The sequence below is a fragment of the Asterias rubens genome, chromosome 9 (assembly GCF_902459465.1).
Source record: "Asterias rubens chromosome 9, eAstRub1.3, whole genome shotgun sequence".
Classification (NCBI taxonomy): Eukaryota; Metazoa; Echinodermata; class Asteroidea; order Forcipulatida; family Asteriidae; genus Asterias; species Asterias rubens.
In genome coordinates this window covers 18,762,519-18,785,362 of record NC_047070.1, presented here as the reverse complement: position 1 = coordinate 18,785,362, position 22,844 = coordinate 18,762,519, and the positions used below count along the sequence as shown (strand labels likewise).

Here is a 22,844-nt window from a genome sequence, read left to right as displayed (position 1 = left end):
AGTTTGTATTTAAAATAACAAACCTGTGAAAATTTAGACTCACTCGAAGTTGCGAGAGAAAAATGCAAGGAAAAACACCATTGTCGCACAAGTTGTGCTTTCAGATGACTTGAATTCAAGACCACAGCTGAGGTCTCTTAATCAATTAACAAATTTTAGTAAGAAATTACCTCTTTCCAAGAAACTATGTTACTTCAGAGGGAGCCAATTCTCACAATGTTTTATACCATCAACAGCTACCCATTGCTTGTTACCAAGTAAGGTTTTTATGCTAGCAATATTTTGAGTAATTACCAATAGTGTCAAGTGCCTTCAGTAGAGCTGACAAAAAGTTAAACTCTGATGTGTGAAACAGGAGAAGAAAAAAAAAGTTTGGTTTCTAAAACAAGCATTGATGTAAGATCCATTTTTTCCCAGACATTTTTTCAGATAAATTTTTCCAAAATCAGTATGCTTTCAATTTTGTTTTAAGATGACCATTATCCTGCACTATCCTGTATACTACCTCTAATTTTAATTGTTATGCCTAACTGAGAGAAAAAAGATGTTGCTCACCTATTGCCCAAATTTAGGTAAAAAAACAGCCATGTTTCTTATTACACCAAAAAATACAGTTTGTTCAAAAAACATTAGCCATGTTTCTGAAAACATCAAAAAATACTGTTTGTTCAAAGTTGGTCCATACAAAATTATATATTGAATTTTACACTGAATTTGGGTAAAAGGTGGGCAACATTTTGTTTCTTTTAGTTAGGCTAAACAAAAATAAAGTTATGTTTCCCATTGCACAAAATAAAGGTGAGTTCACAAATGATCAAAATCTGTTGTTGTTGTTTTTTTTTTTTTTGGGGGGGGGGGCAAAATTTGCCCCCCCCAATAAGCAAATTGGCAAATTGGGTGAGATTGTATGTGGGCAACATGTTTGTACTCATTTTGTCTTCTCTTGGTTATTGCAGCTTCAAATGGGCAAATAACGAAAATGGTTAAGATTATATAGGTGGGCAACATGTTTTCACTCATTTTTGGCCAAAAAAATGATAAGACTTCAAAGAACTGTTACACTGAAAATTGGGCCTCTATTTTACGTTATGCCTAAATGTTTTCAGTTGTGCCATGGAAAATATAATGATGTTTCCTATTACACTGAATTTTTTTTTATAAGATGGGAAACTATTACTTTCACTTGATCAAACTTGGAGTAGTTATTACCAATGAAGATGTCACTGAGGATCCAAAGAGGTTTATAGGTGTGTCTATTCTGATGAATCCACTCTTGCAAAGTGTCTCTCCCATCTTGGTTAACTCCGGGTAGTTATTACCAATGAAGATGTCACCAAGGATCCAAAGAGCGCCCATGGGTTTTAGATGTCTTTTCTGATGAATCCACCCTTGCCAAGTGTCTCTTACATCTCGGTTTCCTGAAAGGCAAGATGAGAAAAAGATCATTTACATCAATAAGACTCCAGAAGCTGACACAAGAGGGTCAAAGGACAAACCAGCTCTTTTCAGAGTCACTATGGGTACTCCAACAAATTGATCAAATTTCACCAACTTAATTTAATAGCTTCTTTTACGCTGTAGCATCTTCTGAAATATAAGGTGCTACAAAATTGGGGCTCAGAATCCACCACTGCAACAACCTATCTTTCTGAAAAATTGTATATGCTCAGCCCCTTGAGTCTCTGTTTGGTAGATAAGTGTGCTATATAAGACTTTGATATTATTTTTATTATAAGAAACCCCCCCCCCCAAAAAAAAAAAAATATAAATCACCAGTTTCTTGGGACAAAAAATACACAGTTTAAAGGTACAGGTAGTGGCATGTTTTTCTTTACACTGAAAAATGACTTGAACAGTCTTTTTTTACAGTTCTCTAAAAAGACAAAAGAAGTAGTTAATAGTCATGTTTCTTATTACACCCCAAAAAGAAGAGTTTGTTCACAGTTGGACCAAACAAAAAAATTAAAAAAAGTTTAATTTTTAACTAAATTTGGGTAGGCCTAATATAGGTTGGTAACATCTTTTTCTTTTAGTTGGGCCAAACAAAAGTAAAGTTATGTTTCCCATTACACTCAATCCAAATTTTAGGTAAATACACAGGTGGGCAAATTTTATTTTTTTCAAGTTTCGGCAAATAAAGAAAATGGGTAAGATTGTAGGTGGGCAGCATAATTTGTATACATTTTGTCTTCTTTTATTTATTAAATTTTGGGCAAACAAAGAAAGTGGATTATGGGTGGACAACAGGTTTTTCACTCATTTTGGGCCAAACAAAAATATAGCAACGTTCACTTCTTCGCTAAAAAAGGGGAGCCTCTTTATTTATTTTTTTCCATTTTTTTTTCTTTCTGTTGAGCCAAAAGATAAAATAATAATGTTTCCTACTACACTAAATTAAAATAACAGTTGAACAGTAGGGCAACAATTATTGCCGAACAAAAACAAAGTTAAGTTTCCCAATACATAAAAAAAAAAATTGGTAGGAACTCATGTGGGTGATTTTATTTAAAAGTTTTGCCAAATAAAAAGATGAGTAATGGGAAGCTAGTTGAATGGGCAAAATAGTTTCTTTTTCCTCACATTTGGGCCAAACAAATTCCAATATTGCAACAAAAAAAAAACCATTAACCTGTTCTCCATAATAGGTGGGCAATTTTATTTTAAAACAGCTGGGGCAAAAAAAAAAAAAAAACAGTATTCTCATTTATTGTAACCTGGCATTATATGCATAACATAAACAAATTGTGAAAATCTTTGCGCAATTAGTCATGAATTTGCAAGAAGTAAGAAGTAAAAAAATAAATATAAAAAAACATCCTTGTTGCACCAATTTGTTGCCTGAGAAAGGCTTATGTCTTTCTCAGATTCAAAATTTCACTGAGAAATACCTTTTTCTCAAAAACCATTTTACTTCAAAGGAAGTCGTTTCTCACAAAGTTTTATAATTATGAACTTATCAGTAAATTCTAGAGCTCTATAGCTTTCTTGTCTGCAGCCACCTAGTGTTCTGGAAGTGTCCATTGAACTTACCTTTACTTTGATGATATCGACAGGAGGTGCAGCTCTGATCAACCTTAGAATCTGTTCCACATCCTGATGTTGGCCGGGTCAAATAAGAGGTCCCAGTGTCACAGATTGCTTGGCAACCACCATTGAAGAGTTTTCTTAGCGGAGATTTTCTCTGTCCAGTGGTAAACCCTGAAGTGGCAAAAAAATTATACAAACTTTAATCCATGTTGAAAAACTTTTATTTGTTCAAATAATTGGGCCAAAGAAATCTAAAGTTATGTTTCCCATTACAAAGTAAAAAAAACAGGTGGGGAACTTCTTTCCCTTCCTTTTATCAAAAATGGGCCAAATAAAAAAAAAGTCATGTTTCCAAAAACACTAACAAAAATTATAAAAGGTAGTTGGAAGGAATATTAAAATATTAAAGAGGACATTTCAAAGATATACAAATTATGCAGGTCCATCTACAACAACAAAAATATTGTAAAAATGTAATTATTTAAAAATACAACATAAACAAGAAATGAGGGAGGAAAAGTTATCATTAGTCATAATTGGTCTAATAAAATGGCAAACAGGGTTTAGCAAAAAAAAAAAACAGCAAAAAAACATTTAAAAAGTTATTTGGAGGGAATTTCAAAGAGGAAACTTCAAAGATTTCCAAATTATGTGGGTAGATACAATATTAAAATGTGATATTATTTAAAAAAATACAAGATAAGAAAAAAGTAATGAAAGAAAAAAGTCATTATTATCATTGTAGAAAAAAAGTAATATAAAAGGAGAAAAGTAAAAAAAAATATTATTAAGGGGATAAACAAAAATGTTATTATTAAAGGGATAACAAAGGGAGTAAAATTATTAATATTATTATTGAACAATATTTAGAACAATTTCAGCAAGGGATTAGAAAGGGAAAAATTATTATTATTATTAAAGATTTGTCTATTAAAATGGCAAACAGGGCTCAGCAAATAAGCCAAATTGCAGTAAACATAAAAAAATGGAAACATTTAAATTTCAAAAAGTTATTTGGAGGGAATAAAACAGAAATTTTCAAAGATATACAAATGATGTAGGTAAACAAAACAAAAATTAAAAATTATTTTTTTTACAAATATGAGAAAAGCAAGAAATAAAGGAAGAAAGCAAAGTTATTTATTATTGGTCTTTTAAAATTGCCAACATGGTCAACCCAAAAGCAGAATTGCGAATATACAAATATTAAAGCATTCAAATTTTGTTGATATAGAAGGAAGAAATAAAAAGATTAAACGAGATAAACAATACATGTAGGTACACCAACAATAACGAAAATATAAAAAACTAAAATGGAAATATTTAGAACAAAGCAAGATAAACAAAGGATAAAAAAGAGAATAATTATTAATATTCATGTAAAAACTGCAAAAAAGGCTCAACCAAAAATCCAAATTGCAGATAGTAAATCATTCAAAAAGAAATTTATCACACAACAGTAAAATCATTTCAATTTTAGTCAGTTAATTGGAGAAAATATTTAGAGGAATTTTAAATTGAAAAAAAAATATGTGTACACCAACAACAACAACAAAAACAAAAACAAAAAACCTTTAGAACAATTTAAGCAACGAATAAAAAAAGAGAAAAGTTATTATTATTAATTATTTGTCTATTAAAATGGCAAACAGGGCTCAGCTAAAAAGCCATTTTGCGGTATATATACAAATAAATGAAACATTGAAATTTTAACAAGTTATTTGAAGGGAACTTCGACAAAGGAAATTCCAAATATACAAATTATGTAAGTGAAAAAATATTTAAAAAGTGAATTTATTTAAAAATACAAGATAAGCAAAAAGTAAAGGAATCGAAAAAATCATTATTATTCATTGCAGATAAAAGGGATAAAAAGGAGAAAAGTAAAAATTATTATTAAAGGGACAAAAAAGTGAAAAGTTACAATAATTTAACAATATTTAGAACAATTTAATTACGGGATAAAAAAAATATAAAAAAGAGAAAAATTATTATTATTAATAAATTTTCAATTAAAATGGCAAACAGGGTTTAGCCAACAAGCCAAACAGCAATATATACAAAAAGTAGAAACATTCAAGTTTTAAACAATTATTTGGAAGGGACACTTCAAAGATATACAAATCATGTAGGTGAAAAAAGTACAATTATTTAAAAAATAAGGGAAGAAAAATGGATAACAAAGGAGACTGTTTATTTTGGTCTTTTAAAAGAAAAAAAACCCAAATTACAGATATTTGTACATGCACATACAATTAATAGTAAAAACATTCAAATTTTAAAAAGTTAGTTGGAAGGAAAGTTTTAAGAGGAATTTCAAAAGATGTACAAATACTACAACACAAATATTAAAAAAAATAATAAATACAAAAATTAATTGAACAAAAAAAGGAAAAAAAAGAAGATCCAAAAACAGGGATACAAAAAGACAAAAGATATTATTATTGTTCTATATTAGAATTGCAAATATGGCTCGACCAAAAAGCAAAATTGCGGATACATTCAATAAGAAAAAAAACATTCACATTTTTAAAAGTTAAATGGGAAGGAGGTTTAAAACAAAGGGGAAATCTTAAAAATGTACAAATTATGAAGTACACCTTCAACAACATTAATTTAAAAAAAATATTTAGAACAAAAACAAGATTTATAAGCGAGAGATATTGTTCTATTAGAATTACAAAGTAACGGGGCTCGACCAAAAAGCAGAATTGCAGGTACATATAATAAAAATATATAGGTTAGGTGGGCGACCTTTTTTTCCCCACAGTATGGCTTAAAACTGATAGAGGTACCCATGTTTCCTATACACTTACACCCTACCCCCCCCCTCTTAAATTTTTTTAAAAACATGTTTGTGTTTCAGGTTTACTGACCAACTTACTCAAGTTTTACGCAGTACTTTCCAACCATATTATTCATGTACAATAAAATCCCTAAGATCACCCTATTTCATGCACCATGCTTGGGTGACACTATCACCCAAAATTTAATGATGTCAAGCATATTGTTTAAAGTCATAAATTTGAACATCTCACAGAGCAAGATGTAAAAATGTTTAACACATATACAGAGCTGTGCACTAACATGGACCCAAGCTTTTACTGTCTACTTTGTACCTATGGGGGTTGGGGTAAAAACCTAAGTCCATTACTTGACACACATTTGAAGTGTCCACTGCACATGACAGAGAGTTCTCTGAGTGCGCATAATTAATTAAATCCCACCCATTTCAAAATGCACTGTAATGAGGGTGACTACCTTGTTCCCAAGGGTACTGATGATCATACCCTTGAATGTGTACTAAGCATTGTGGGGACAAGCTTGCCACCTCTAGCAGCAGGTGGCCTATTTGGCCTTTGTGTCATTTCCACTTCGAGGTATATAGAAATGATCTCAAGCTTACCAGGTCCATCTTCCACAAGTTCAGGTTTGGTGAGTCCATTGTACTCTGTCAGTCTTAGTCTCTCCGAAGCATTAGTCAGATAAGCTCTGCATGGATCTGTGCATAGATGCTCTCCTTCATCTTGTTGAAGGTCTTACATAGCAACTCCCTAAAATACAAGAACATTATAAATAACGGGATAAAAAAGGACAAAAGTTATTATTATTGAACAATATTTGAAACAATTTAAGCAAGGGATAAAAAAGAGAAAAGTTATTATTGTTAATAAATTGTCTATTAAAATGGCAAACAGGGCTCAGCTAAAAAGCCATATTGCGGTATACATACAAAAATAGGAAACAAAAGTTTTAAAAAGTTATTTGGAGGCAATTTTATGATACAAATTACAAGATATTAATCCAAACATGTGGGTATAAAAAGTATTTAAAAAGTGAATTCATTAAAAATACAAGATAAGCAAAAAGTAAGGGAAGAAAAGTCATTATTATTCATTTGTTTAAAATTGCAAATATGGCTTGACCAAAAAGCCAAGTTAAGGATATAAAAAAGAAGGTATTTAGATGGATAATTCAAAGATCCAAATGATGTAGGTACACCAACAAGAAAAATATTTAAAAAGTGAAAAAAAAAGAAGATTTAAGCAAGATTAAGACAAGAACATATCCCAAGACCCTCGACTTTAGTGCAGCCTTTAAAAACATAAATGATAATGAAAGATTCATTACATTGAATTAACTTCATCACTGTGTACGTATAATGTACAATGACCAAAGATTAACTCTCTGTTTACTGTGTTTTGTCCCAACTTTTGATGATCTCAAAATTGTTGAGGAAGTCATCAAATTTAAACATCTCACAGAACCAGATGTTATAGTTTGGTTTAGAAATAGAAATATAAAACTATAAATGGTCAACAATGTCATGCCAAGCTTTTACTGTCTACCTTGTACAATCTTCGGGGTACAAAATCAGCCCTGCACTACCCCTACCATACCGTCACACTTGCATAGTCTATTTATTATGCACTGACAGAGTGAAAACAATCAACACAACACAGTACTAAATGACTTAATTACAATACTCAAATAGTGTGGTTCTGTGTAAATGCCATGGTAAATGTACAATATACTCAAATTTAAGTACGGGAACTGAAGTGAAAAACACATCAATTACAATCATTCATATTCAATCATGTTACTTGTTATTGTTATGCAATCGGAACTGACCACACCGTAGCCGATGTTGACATTATATTTTGACAGACTGTCTTCTATTTGCACGCATGTTTGTTTTGCTTTAAAAAAAACTTACTCAAAATGACTTGAAAACTTACTCAAAATGACTGTTGTCTGCCTGAAAGTTGCACTCATTTTCTGGCTGCCTCATCACTGTGATTTGATGTCAGTTCCGATGGTGACATTTATTCGCATTCCGCAGACGACAGACAGCTAAATATCTTCCCAATCACATAACAACAAGCATTTTTCGTTGCGGATGTAAATAATCCAACCAGCAGTCTGGTTCCCCTTCGGTTGCTATTTCGTGCTACTTTCTATAGTTTAGGGACCATACTAAACCTGTTACTCCTCAAATGAGGGCGCTGTTTACATTGTTTACATTCGAAACCACGGCTTCGGCTTTGGATTCGGTTTAGGCCATTTAGGCCTAGCTTGGCGCCGCCGGTTGTTTTAGCGGAAACGCGCCCTGGAAACGTAACGCGCTAAGGGATTCAGACGAGAGAACGCGTCAAGCCTAATCCAGAGCCAAAGCCGTGGTGTCGAAAAGGGCCTCAGCATTGTGTTTATTAAATAAACACTACTTAAAAAAGAAATGTTAATAAAGACAGTTCATAATATGTATGAAACTGGCAAAACTCATAAGTCTGAAAAACAAGTGATAGGCAAGAAATACTGTCCAAACATAAAGTTCCAATGCTGTAAAGAGTCCATGCTCTATTTATTCATCTTCTATATCAATATTAAACAATATATTTACATTGGTGACTATACAGAAGGCAAGTACTGCCCTGGTTACTCTAAGAATCAATTATTGAAAGGGCAAGGGCATCAAGGCATTTTGTCCATGGTAAAGGGCACCCTATGAGGAAATTGTAAATTTCTACTGGAACATTTTAAGGGCACCAAGGCAATGACCAGGGGGCATGGATACAGGCCTGAATAAATCACTATTAAAAGGCACTGGACACTATTGGTAATTACTCAAAATAATTGTTAGCATTAAACCTTACTTTGTACAGAGTAATGGGGAGAGGTTGGTAGTACAAAACATTGTGAGAAACGGCTCCCTCTGAAGTGGAGTGGTTTCCTAATGAAGTAATTTTCCATGAATTTGATTTCGAGACCTCAAGTTTAGAATTTGAGGTCTCGAAATCAAGCATCTGAAAGCAAACAACTTCGTGTGACAAGGGTGTTTTTCTTTCATTATTATCTCGCAACTCCCAATTGAGCTCAAATTTTCACAGGTTTTGTTATTTTATGCATATGTTGAGATACACCAAGTGAGAATTACCAATAGTGTCCAGGGTCTTTAAAGGCTACTGGACACTATTGGTAATTACTCAAAATAGTTGTTAGAATAAAAAACTACTTGGTAACAAGTAATGGGGAGTTATTAATAGTACAAACATTGTGAGAAACTGCTCCCTCTGAAGTAACATAGTTTTTAAGAAAGAGGTACTTTTCTCACTCAACAACTAAAAGACTCCAGGCTTGAAGCCTTTTATTAGGCAACTGCAGGCACACCAACTTGTGCAACTAGGGTGGTTTTTCTTTCATTATTCCCTTGCAACTTGGATGAACAATTGAGCTTAAATTTTCACAGATTTGTTATTTTATGCATATGTTGGGATAAAGCAAGTGAGAATACTGGTCTGTTTTACAGTTACCAAAGGTTATCGCAGGTGTCCAGTGCTTTTATTTAAAATCAACCTCTTCTGTAGAAAATACACCTCATTGTCAAGGTACACATGTGACTTGAATGGGAGACTTTTGGGACACTTGGTGGCAGCAGACTCACCAGGTAAAATCCATTAATCTCAGTAATGTGCGCATGCTCCGAACTATGTGAACAATGGATATTTACCTGGTTAGACTGCTGCCACCTAGTGTTCCAAAGTCTCCTACTGCTCATGTACATGTCAAAGGTCACTTAATTTAAGAATTCAAGCGTGTAAATCCCTATGTATCTTAAAAATTAGGTATACTTAAAATTAGGTATCTTGACCTTACTTTATACTTTCCAATGGAAGTGCTCTTTGATATAATTATGAAAATGGCCTAAACACTCTACAATCGCGGCCGAAATGCTTGGGCCAGCCATTCCCAACGTTACCTAAAACCACTCCATGTCCACTTCCCCCTGACAAGAAACATTCTCTCCCCCGCCCCCCCCCCTGCTCAATGTTGACTGTAACGCAGAAGACCGTGCTATCAGAACCAACATTGAAAGGGGGCAGGGGGGCCCAACAATGGCCGGGATTGTAGGCATGGTGTAGTGGGTTCGAAAGCCACCTCATTATGTACTCCAAAAACAAACAAACAATATTCTTCATGCCGATGCAGTTTTTACATTAATAAAATTTAAGCTTATTCTGTGGCAAAAATCAACCTGTATTCAAGAATAAAATGTAACCCCTTGTAAAGAAGGTTGACAACTTTGTTAAGTTGGAGGCTCATCAGGCACCACCTTATAATATGGCTGCTTTTAAATGTTCTGTATGCAAGTCACCAGATTTACAAGGCCTGAGGGTCACTTCAAGTTGTGGGCTACAATTTATTTTTCCAGGGGCCGTTGCCACCTTCTCCGCCTGGGGCTGAAACAGGGTTACCCCCTTTACAGTCCATAAGGACATAGGGGTGGGTATCATCCATCAGAAGCCTGTCAGTAGAGCAGAAAGCACTACCTCCCAAACATAACATGTAAGTAACAATGCACGTTCCATCTTAGTTAAAGCTCGACTAGCCTCAAACCTGCTTACATAACAGAGTTGTCGACCTTTCACCACTTTCAACAGAAATACAACATATAAAAGTTTATACCATCAGGGAATTAAACAGACGTCCAACATACAGAATTTAGAGCGACACGTTGGACAGGGCGCTCTGCTCCCTAGCCAGGACTCTGGACGCCCCTGGTCCTGGCGGCTGGCAAACCACTTGCACATGCAGTCCATACACCACATGGGTCTGCAGAAACACTGCACGCAGTCCCCACGCTGTGACTCTTCGCAGAATTTGACGAGTTTGATGTTTGCTGGCGAAAGCAAGCAGCCAATGCAGTTCTCCGGTGCCTGTGTCAGCAAAAATATTGCAATCGTCATCATTAAATAAGCAATAGAAGCCATATTGTTTTTTTCTGCGATGGCAATTCACAATAACTTGTCATGCAAGAGTCGTAAGGCTAACGACCCTCAACCAGGCACATTGAGCACTTTTGTCCAAGCACAGAAGGTTGAAAGCACTAACGCTGCAACACGACAGGGGGCGACAGTTGTAGACCCTTTTTTGCGTTTCTATCAATAACATACACTACCTGTTTACCCCCTCCCATTTGAGTGTAGTATGTGGTTCTTTAACAGGTCCTTCCGATGGGACGTAAAGCCGTTGGTCCCATGTGTGGTGTAACGCATGTAAAAGAACCCAGTGCACTTATCAAAAAGAGAAGGGGTTCGCCCCGGTGTGGCTGCTTAATGCGCCGTAGCACCTTGTAAACCCTTATAAGATGCTAACTAATTGGGTCTCAAAATTCACTGCAATAACCTATCTTTCTGAAAGTTTGTTTATACTCAGCGCCTTGAGTACCTTGTTTGGTAGATATGTGCGCTATATAAGACTACGATATTGATATTATTGTCAAATGACGGTTTGAAGTTTGTCAGCTTGGTTTTAGAAACTGCTTATTTTTAATTGATTCTGGACTCACCGGTGACCCAAGTTGGGGGACAAATGGTGGGTTAGTCTGCACCTGGTGACTGAATGCATCAAGGAAGCGATCTGTCAGAGTCTGTTGAATGACGACGTTGCGAGCGTTGACAACGGGGACCGTGAGCTTATCTCGTAGATCTTTGTAGTCTGAAGAAAACAGTCTGAAGGAGATAAAGAAAAGAGTTTTTTTTTTACAGTTGATTATTCTGTCTAAAGAAGATCAATGATCTTTGACAGGAATTTGGAGAAAAACTTTGCCCAAAGTACTTTTAAAGAGGAAGGGAAATGTCAAATAAATTTTTGCGATGTACTCAGTTTCCAACCGATAGAGTCCCCCTGACGTTAAAATGATATTTGCTATTGAATTTGATGTACCCTCCCAGCAAACTTTCTCAAGATTAAAAACATCTGACGACATCATTCAGAAAAAAATGTGTATAGGCGAGTTTTGGATCATCTTACTTTTTCAGAGGGAAAGTTGAAACATGTTATCATTGGATTTCAAGAATTAACTGGTCTCTTCATTTCAAGAGGGAATATTTTTTTTGTCAGTCGAAAGGACAAATTTCATTATCAGTCCTGAAAAGGAGATGCCATAGTTTTGTTTACCACATTACATTGAAGTGATTTTATGCAAGTCACCTAACACACAAGGCCTGAAGGCCACTTCAAGGTCTGGGCTACAATTATTTTTTCCAGAGGCCATTGCCACCTACTCCTAGGGCTGAAACAGGGTTACCCCTTTCGCACTGGTTTCCCCTTCTTCGGCAAAACGGTAAACAAACCATGGCGCCGATTTTGTGACTGGACTTGAGCAAAAATGACTTGCAACTTGTGACTATTTTTTAGCAAAGATGGCTTGAGATTTAAATTGTGTCTTGACTTGACTGGAGCAAAGATGACTTTTGTTTTTTCTTATTTCAAATCTAGTCATGCAAAACAAATTCTGTCCTAGTAAAAAGTTCAAGCTACAAGCCCAAGGGTCTTGTGGATATCGCTGCCCCCCCCCCCTAATAAAAAAAAATTAAAAAAATCTGTGTGGTCAGGCTTGAGTGCTATTTTGTGTGAAGGCTTGGGCGAAACCAAACTGCCAATTGTAAGGTTTCAAGCCTGGCATTTCATCTTTGAAAGGGCAAGGCCATTTTCATTTTGGATAGGGCACTTCCATTGGAAAATCTTTTAAGTCAATGGGAAACTTTTAAAGGGGCACCAAGGCCAAGACCAGGGGCAACGGACGCCATGGGCTCCGTGGCCTGCATGTTCATGTAACTCCCGGCTCGAGGTTTAGGGTTAAAGGAACACGTTGCCTTGGAAACGTCGGGTTGGTCTTAGAAAAGCGTTTGTAACCGTTTGTTATCAAATGCATTGGTTAGAAAGATGATTTAAACGTAGACTACAATGATCCACACAAGCTTGCCTTGCATTTGCATGGTTTTCCTTTTACTTGGCAAACTAACACGGTCGGCCACTTATGGGAGTCAAAAAGTGTTAGTTGTCGAGGTAAAAGGAAAACCACGCAATTTCGAGTAAAACCTGTGTGGATCATTTTATTCTACTTTTAAAATATCTTTCTAATCATATACATTTTATAACAAACGGTTACAAACGCTTTTCAAAGACCAACTCGACTGATCCAAGGCAACGTGTTCCTTTATTCCAAATACTCACCTTATTTCAAATGGCTTGATGTACTGATTAGCGCTAATGACTTGAATGGCAAGGTACTGCACGCCGGCTCTACTCTCAGGTGACAAAGCATGCTCCTCGGTCCGCAATAAATTCAAATGACAATCAGCCTGATGAGCGACGTTCACACCATATGCCCACGTCTTCATCACCCACGAGTCCGTTACAATCACTCTCACGTCCGGCGGTCCAGTGGCGAACTTATCGACCCGTCGGAACTCCATGTTGATCCTGGCGGCAACATCCGTCCAGGCTCGGTTGTTTCCTTGGTGGTGCAGTGCCTTGGCGATGGGGTGGTTACCCCAGTTGTTCTTGGACCACCAGTAGCAGAGCGTTAATGTTGAGAGAAAGACTGTGGTGGAGACCCCGAGGTAGAGCAGAATCCAGATGCTGAGCTCGTCAAATTGGAACCATTGCTGATTTGGTGCGGCAATACTGAGGCCGATGTAGTAAGCTGAAATACAAAGCACAGGAATGGTCATTTTTTCATTTTTGTTTTCATTTTATGCAAGTTTGCCCCAAACAAGGCTAACAAATGCAATAAAGGCCTAAAGCAATTTGATGAAATCCACCCAAACTGTTAATGACCTTGTTGTCCTGAGCTGGCTATAAATTCTTTAAACCATCTCAGCTCACTTGGGAAATTATGTAGCGCATTAAGCTAAATCAATCACTAGAACCATCTCTGCCCTCACATGTACACATTTATCCCTGTGAGAAACAATTACAGTCAAGTCTCTTGCTCAAGGACACAAGTGTTACGACCGGGATTGGAACCAACACCCTGCTGATTCAGCCACTAGAAATTGAGTCTGATATACAATACTTTTAGATCATTCTTCTAACTTTATCAACTCCCTCATTGGGAGCATACGACCCCAAGCTGTCTAACTTAGTGCTGGATAATCAAACACAATACTGTCTCAGCCATCTCAGGTACCATCTGTATACACCTGGGTCTAGAAAAGCAATTGTAGTGAAGGTCTCGCTCAAGGACACACATGACACGAGTGCTCTGATCAAGATTCGAACCCACACCCTGCTGATTCAGCCACCTCAACTTGAGTCCCATGCACTAAGCCACATGACCACAACATGCCAACAATTTTGCTAAATTTCTGCGGACAAACTGTTTGAGTCTAGATCCTATCCTTACCAAGAGGTAGAACAGAGTGCACTATGGCCGTCAATGTTGTTTTCTTGATGTGGTATTGGATAAAACTCATCTCCTCGCTCCCAAGCCAAACAGATAGAAGATTGTATATTGTGAGTCCCGCTGAGCGGACTTCGGTTGGTGGAATGACAACACACACACATATCAGGATATAGATTAGACTGTAGATAAACTCGGACGACATCTGGACCATCTTGAGACAAGGCTTCTACACAGAGCACTGTAAGAGAACAAAGAGGTTGGATGAAAGGTTAGAGGCAGGGCCCAATTTCATAGAGCTGCTTAGCATAAAAATTTGCTTAGCATGAAATTTCTTCCTTGATAAAAATAGGATTACCAACCAAATTTCCACGTGATTTTTAGGATAAGCAAACAACAGCTGAGTACCAGTAACAAGCACTATGCAACAAATGGAAATTTGGTTGGTAATCCTGTTTTTATCAAGGAAGAAATTTCAGGCTAAGCAAATTGTTGGGCTTAGCAGCTCTATGAAACTGGGCCCAGGTCTAAATAGGGTGGGTTTGTTTTGCAAGCTTTTGGGGTAACATAAAGAAAACAGTAAGGGATGAAAATAACTTGGGGGAGCTGAAGTGAAGGTTGGGTTTTGGCCCACCGCTTCTTAACGATAAGCAAATTTTCGGGCTTGGGCTACTGTAGAGTGTAGCAGAAAATCTTTCTAAGGTGCAAGTGTATTTCACAGGTTAGCAGAATTATTGGGCGGCCATATTGCGTGTTTACTGTTTATCATGGATTTGCATTTGTGACGTAATTTATTTTCCTGCGGGGATAACTGACATTGAAGGAATGAGGTAAATTAGATTATTTCATATCGAATGAAGAAAAGTGGTGACGCCATACGGAAACTTTTCCGCTCATGGTTATGGTTAGCAGTGCCATTATGAAATGAAAATTGCACAGTAAGTACAAAATCGGCTGCTAAGCAGCGCTGTGAAAGCTGGGCCAAGGGGCAGGTACGTGGGAGTGGCCGGTTACTGAGTTAGTTACTTTTGCATTTTCAGTCCCCTACTAACTGTACCTACATGTTTGTGGTGAGCAAGTTATGTCTTTTGTTAATTATTCAACTTACCTGAGTTTCAATATCGTTGAAATATAACAATGATGTTCGCAACAACCACGTCAGAAGTAGGATAAACACACCTTTTTGCATCAAGTTGTTTGTATGTTGTGTACGGACGACGTGTGCATGATCAGAACAAAAATATGTAGCGCCCTCTTGTGACACACTTGCAAACCAAATCGGATCGAATTAATTCTGATCGTCCATCTGACGTCTTGAGTTCCCCCCTTTCCCTGTATTTCCCATTTCTCTTTTCATGGAAATGGAAATGCATGAAGGCTTGTCTTCACGAAGATGAAATTCCGGGCCTGTAGTTAAGTTGGGGGGGGGGGGGGAGGGGGAGGGGAAGGGGTTGACAATAATGTGTCTTATTGACAAACGAGAGATACAGAGAGAGACAAAAAGATAAGGGGTTACGAAAGACGAGATGTTTGGGTTATTGATTGCCCTGGTCAGGAAGTCCTCACGCTGCGATAAAAATATAGTACTAAAGAAGCAATAGGATAACATAAGAGAACTAAATTTCGTCGACAAACGTACTGTTTTCCTGGTTCCTTCGAATAACTATCTTCGGATGAATTAGTACTTAATGCAGTAGATAGCAATGATTTGGTAGTGATAGGGATGGCGTGTGAACGGGTGTGGGTGAACTAAAACAAAAAATTCTTCACTACGCCAAAAAGACCATCTTAAGTTGCTATGTGCCTAGTGTCACTGTCATGAAAGCCTGGGTTACAAAACGCAGCCTTTATTCGAGGCTGTTCTACATTGGTTTGTTTTATGGCTTCGCAATGGAGCATGTTGTGTTTTTAATTGGGAATTCTTACAACGAGTTGAGAGAAAACATGGTAGCATTGTGCCGAGGAGGGAGTGCGGAGGGGGAAAATGATCTGTGAGACCTACCTCATAATTAGCCCGATGACGGGCGGGAGAGATTGCTAGCGATGTGCCTACTTCGCTCCTCGCCCGGAAAAAGAAAGGCTACACAACAAAAATAAAGGTGCTGAGAATTCATGCACTGACCGGTTCTCCTGTGACTTTCACACCGGAGTTTTCAACTCAGCGAGGGCAGTGAAGAACAGAGGTGTTGATTGGACGATCCTCTAATGCCTGAAGTGTATTGTAACTCATTAATTTCTCAGCAGTAAGGGCGTATAATAAAGACTTGTTTGGTTCTGTGGTCGGTCCCCAGTGGGTCGGGTTTGAGAATGTAATTGGGGGGGGGGGGTTGATTATGATTTGTTTTGTTCGGCACATCATCAACCCTTTATATTGATTGCCTTGAATCACTTTGAAAGAACTTTTATTGATCATGATTAATTTCTGTGTTTGTTTGTTGGGTTGTTCGTTCGTTTGTTTGTTTGTTTGTTTGTTTTTAATTTGTGTCACAGTTTTGAAAAGTGTAAGTTTAGGGTGATCGTTTTTGGCAACATTTGGGAGGTAGTGCTTTCTGCTACCGGCCAGGCTTCGGAATTAATTAATACCCAAGCCTATACATCCGTATGGACTGTAAAAGGGGTAACCCTGTTTCAGCCATATGAGTAGGTGGCAACGCCCTCTGGAAAATAGTTGACAGTAGCCCACACCTTGAAGTGGTCTTCAGGCGACTTTCATAAAAAAACGTAGTGCTTAATAATAAGCACAATTTCGACTAACACGGTCGGCCATTGATGGGAGTCAAATTTTGGACTCCCTTTCGTACGCGTTAGTTCGCAAAGTAAAAGGAAAACCACGCAATTTCGAGGCAAAATTTGTGTGGATCATTGTATTCTATACTTTAAAAACATCTTTCTAACCATTGAATTTTTATAACAAACGGTTACAAGCGCTTTTCAAAGACCAACTCGACCGATCCTAGGCAACGTGTTCCTTTAACTGCCATCTTAATATAACAAGGAAACCTTTCGAACCTTACAATTTGTGTCGTCGCCAAACGATGAATCTTTTTTAGCCACGAGAAGCCAAACAAGTTAACTGAAACACTTACAATTTCAAGCTCATTAAAAATGAAACCGTCTCAAGAAACACACTGACGTCAGAAGTACCCTTGAGGGGGAAAGGGTCCTTACCCTTATCTTGAGTCCAGACTCCAGAAGACTGAAATAAATTCAAAGTTTCAATACAACTAGAATAAAAACCTTTAAAAGCAACATAAAATTATGCAAAGTGTCTCTCTGGCATTGACCAGGTGGAAAACTAACAATAATGGGAAAGGGGCTATGGGGGCACGAGTTATTTCAATGGAACAAAATCATTTTTATAGGGACCAAAATATTATTTATATCTTCGTCATGTCATCGTCAGGCCATCTTGTCAGATGATGCCTGCAGAGGTCGTCTTACAGCATTGGCGTGCCTACGTGCACGTTGCTCCTCCTGGCTATGGGCCCGGTGCATCTTATGCCCAGCCCTCTGTCGACAAGCTGTCGCCAGGCAGACCGATCTTTGGCCAGGCATTCCCAATCAGCTGGTATGCCCGCTGCTCTTATTGCTATAAACAATGGATATTGAGAGAATATAAGGCCGTGTCCGAAACGACGACTTCGTCTACAGCTACGTCTAGATCAGCGCGTCTACCAGTGTTGAAGAATAGGCAGACGCGCGCGATCTAGCCGTAGCTGTAGCCGAAGTCGCCGATTCGGACACGGCCTAAGATAGATTCAGATGAACCGAAATATTAGGCCTTATTTCGCGGGAACGAAATAGAACTTTGAAGGAATAGTATAGCCTTTGCGAAATCGCGGCTTCGGCCTCAGATTCGGCTCAGGCTAGCTTGGCCCTGCGGTTGTTTTGACCATTTGCGCGTTTTTTGCGTATACGTGCTCAGGGCTTCAGACGAGAGAACGGAGCCTGAAGCCGAATCCACTAATTAAAGCCGTGGATTCATAAAAAAACCATAGTGTGTCAAGGGAACGAGTTGAGTTTGTCGGTGGAACGAAAATAACTACAGTATTTATTTCGAAAAACGAAACACGTTTCGCTTTCAAATTTTGTATTTCTTTTCGGTCTGTAAGGACAATTCTTTTACTTTTCAGTCTGCGACAATTTGTTTTTAAATGTTGAGACAGTATGGGGGGGGGGGGCTACTATTGAAAACATAGAGAAATTTATATATGATTTCGATTGTTCGTTGAGTTTTATAAATAGTAAGATAGAGATAAAAAAAACAAGCCTTTTGTTTTGTCCAAATCCTGAATTAAGCTGAACACTCACTCTTTACTTGCAGATAGTAAGTTTTCCCTCTCGATACGGTAATTAAGGACTATACAAGAAACCACACAGGAACTCTACGACCAAATCAGTGATTACTTGTGGTGTCAGGCAAGGCGTCATGCATACTAATGAGACGAATCAAATAAACTAGCTCTCATCTTCTTCAAAGCATTAGGACATAGACGCCTTGGTATAAGAGAGACTGTGTGTGTGTCTTCCTTTTCAAACATACAATTTAGAAGTTTTTGTGAGTTTGAGGTATGGAGCTTTCACGAAATGCAAGAGCTTTTTCTATAGAGTCTTTAACCTTTACAGATTCTATGGAGATCGATCACGACGAGAACAGCAATGCCGAAATCTACAGCCGTTCGGAGTCAGACAAGGAAGCGGTTTCTTATGGAGACAAGACCGACGATGCAGCCCATGATCCACTCGTCCATCGGGCAACTTCGCTTCTCAGGGAATTCTCCGTTCATGACAAAATTGGGTTTCCTCTCCCGAGAACGTTATTTCCCGAGAACCATAACTTCTCGGGGAGGAAAGAGGATGTTCCAAACTGCAATAAGATGTTCAACACGAGCATCTTTGATCTCCAGATGCCACCGAAAGGTGGTGAAAATTTTAAGGAAGATGGTCTGCTTTCCACCACAAAACAAAAGGATTACTCCACGTCAAGTACGGTGTTAAAAATACACGGTGGACCAGCAAATGAGGCAGGAGCGACGGGGGAAGAGGAGACTTTGCACGGCTCGGGTTTTGCGGACTTGGAGCATCCCATTTTAAAGATCGTAGATGGCATCCACGTTAATCTGGAGAATTCTGCTCTCTGGAGATTGTTCAACAAATGTGGCACTGAAATGATAGTAAACCGCATTGGAAGGTATTTAATTTTGCCTACTGAGATACTTTGTTAATTAGAGATGCAAACTTAATATATCTCGTGTTGTCGGATACCCCCCCCCCCCCACCCTAGTCACAAACTAATGATGACGATGCATATTTTTATTTTTTGTATAAAGTGTTTTTCATTTTTAGTTTGTCCAACTTTCCCTGCTTAAAGGATTTGGGTACTTTTTCAAAATGTCCTTACAAAATGTCCTTAAACTTACAGGGTTTGAAGGAAAGCTGGAAAGCTTCCCTTCAAATATTAATTACTGAGGTGCTGTAGTTTTTGAGAAATTAGTAAAAACATGTCATGAAAATACGTTTGTAAATGATTTAAACAATTTTCGTCTCATGAGACGAAAATTATTTTCATGACATTGTTTTACTCATTTCCCAAAAACTACAGCACCTCAGCACGTAGTATTTTCAGGGAAGCTTTCTACTGTCATTATCTTCAAACTGTGTAAGTTAAGTGTAAATCTGTGGACATTGTGTTTTTTGTCCTACAAAAGTTACATAGACCCTTTAAGTTTGAACAAATAATGCAATAATAGTAATAAATTAAGTAATAATAAAGCATCGGCTTGTATACTAATTCAGGCGGTGGAATAGTGGTCGTGATGGAATATCACACATCGAACAAAATCTTTGCAAAGATTTGCGATAATAGTTTTCAAAGATATAAGCCACATTGTAAATATTCACAAAGATATTTGTGTTAATAATAACCGACAACCCAAACATCTTAGCAAGTGAAAGGTGCGACTGTTAATGTTTGCAGAAATAACACCAAAATGGGTTCTTTTGCAAACTCGAGAAAAAAAATCCCATGACGTAATCAGCGACGACCATTGACGACTTTTAAGGTATATTATGTTTAGCTAGAATTGTTAAACTGTTATCCGGTCTGGGAACCGAGTCAATTCCGACATATGCCCAATTTCATGAGCTGCTTAAAAGCATAAAGCACAATAAAGTTTTGCTTACCAGAATAAGGTTACCAGCCAAACCATCATGTTTCATGTAAAATAACGTGATTGGTATCATGCTCATTTTTGCTTTGCAGAATAATTGTTTAACCATTGCTGCTTAAGCAGCGCTATGAAATTGGGCCCCCGGAAGTTTTAAAGCCATTGGACACTTTCTGAACATATCACAAATTACAAGTTCACAGATTTACAAAAAAACTTACAGGGTTTACAGAAGGTAATGATGAAAGACTTCTCTTGAAATATTATTCCATGAAATGCTTTACTTTTAGAGAAAAATTAAAACAATTATCAATTCTCGATATCGAGAATAGCGGATATAATATATCCGTTATTCTCGATATCGAGAATTGATAATTGTTTTAATGTTTTCTCAAAAAGTTTAAATATTATTTTAAACACTTGTCATGACACGGCGAAACGTGTGGAAACAAGGGTGGTTTTTCCCGTTATTTTCTCCCAACTCCGATGACAGATTGAGCCTTAATGTTCACAGGTTTGTTATTTTATATATTATAAGTTGTGATACACGAAGTGGGCCTTTAGACAAAACTGTTTGCCGATGTTGTGCGATTGCTTCAAAGGGAATGTACACTATTGGTAACTGTCAAAGACCAGTGCTCTCACTTGATGTATCTCAATATATGCATAAAATAACCAACCTGTGAAAATTTGAGCTCGATTGGTCATCGGAGTTGTGAAAAAATGATGAAAGAAAAAAACACCCTTGTAGGACGAATTTGTGTGCTTTCAGATAGGAATAAAAGTGAGGAATTAACCTCTATCTCAATATCTATGCTACTTTAGAGGGAGCTGTTTCTCACAATGTTGTATACTATCAACAGCTCTCAAATGCTTGTTAACAAGTCAGTTTTTAAGTTTAAATTTCTTTTGAGTGATTACCAAACGTGTACCTTCCCTGTAAAGGCAGTGGACACTATTGGTAATTACTAAAAAATAATTATTAGCATAAAACCTTTCTTGGTGCCGAGTAATGGGGCGAGGTTGGTGGTATAAAACATTGTGAGAAACAGCTCCCTCTGAAGTGCCATAGTTTTGGAGAAAGAAGTAATTTTCCACGAATTTGATTTCGAGACCTCAGATTTAGAACTTGAGGTCTCGAAATCAACCATCTAAACGCACACAACTTCGCGTGACAAGGGTGTTTTCTTCTTTCATTATTATCTCGCAACTTTGATGACCGATTGAGCTCAAATTTTCACAGGTTAGTTATTTTATGCATATGTTGAGATACACCAACTGTGAAGGCTAGTCTTTGACAATTAACAATAGTGTCCACTGCCTTTAAGAGTGTACGACTAATATTTACGATACTTTATTCTACTTTTTATTAGACGAATGTTTCCATGCATTGTGACGACAATTCGAGGCATGGACCCTTCGGCCATGTACAGGGTACAGATGGAACTGGATTCAAGCGACCGAAACCGCTACAAGTTCATCAACGGTAAATGGATGCCCGTGGGTAAGGCCGACCCAGAGCCACCCAACGAACCCTTCGAGCACCCAGATTCACCCAGTCCGGGTGCATTTTGGATGCAGGATAAAGTATCATTCTCAAAACTCAAGATCACCAACAACAAAGAAACTGGAAGAACGAATGTAAGCGAAAAATTAATGTCCCGACAGTGTATGAGTATGTTGATATTCTTATAAGTAGGATTTGAAACTTTGCATGATGGAAATACGATATAGAGCAAGGTTGGGTGCGACTAGACTCGAGTAGACTTGACTAGACTAACCAAGGAGATTGACTCTGGGTGCGTTCGATTAGCTTCCCTGGGTCTACCCCGCGGTGCTCACTCGGGTGAGCCCCTGACTAGAGCTAAACGAACGACCACCCACCGTTCTCGTAGTGACGTCATGCACCTGGGGCCTGCCCCCAATAGTGACCCACTCCACAAGCAGGGAACTGGGACTGACCCGGGTGAGCCCCGGAATGACGTCAAAGCTATTCGAACGCAGCGGGACAGACCGGGGTCGACCCAGGGAAGCTAAACGAACGCACCCTATATCGAACATGCTTTTGAGCATGGTCGACTATGGTCAATTCGAGAGCATACGTCACAGTTAGTCTGGTTCTCAGTATTAGGCTCTGATCAAGTCTAGTCGCTCACCGAACTTGCTCATCTTACATGTTTGCGGTAACACCATGTTACACCGGTAACACCGGTAACGCAAGTTACCCCCCCCCCCTCTCCCGCCTTCGTGCATCACCATGTAAGCTAACCTGCATCGACAGTACTTTAAGCCGCATATATAACATATAAAATCAGAGTCCAGCTTTCTCCAGAAGACGAACAGAGCATACTGATCGAAACGTCGAGTTGAAACAAACGTTTTTTTTCCAGAACCACCCTAACTCAATAGAGAATATCATTACATGGTGTTACCACAAACTTTTGCTGTATTGATTTGTTTTC

At 37.8% G+C, this 22,844-nt stretch overlaps 1 protein-coding gene and 1 long non-coding RNA gene across 2 annotated transcripts; both read right to left on the bottom strand.

The window, feature by feature from the left end:
- Window positions 1–281: 281 nt before the first annotated feature.
- On the bottom strand, window positions 282–7,888 carry LOC117295049. The gene is made up of 4 exons (XR_004519621.1): window positions 7,767–7,888; window positions 6,434–6,581; window positions 3,031–3,198; window positions 282–1,418 (listed from the first exon to the last, which is right to left on the bottom strand). It is a non-coding gene; the product is annotated as an uncharacterized LOC117295049 (long non-coding RNA).
- A 1,415-nt stretch (window positions 7,889–9,303) lies between these two features.
- LOC117294267 (E3 ubiquitin-protein ligase TM129-like) lies at window positions 9,304–15,432 on the bottom strand. The gene is made up of 5 exons (XM_033776629.1): window positions 15,324–15,432; window positions 14,219–14,456; window positions 13,045–13,516; window positions 11,375–11,537; window positions 9,304–10,742 (listed from the first exon to the last, which is right to left on the bottom strand). Exons 2-5 carry the CDS (start codon window positions 14,427–14,429, stop codon window positions 10,494–10,496), a joined length of 1,095 nt encoding a protein of 364 aa, XP_033632520.1. The 5' UTR covers window positions 14,430–14,456; window positions 15,324–15,432; the 3' UTR covers window positions 9,304–10,493.
- Between the last annotated feature and the right edge of the window lie 7,412 nt (window positions 15,433–22,844).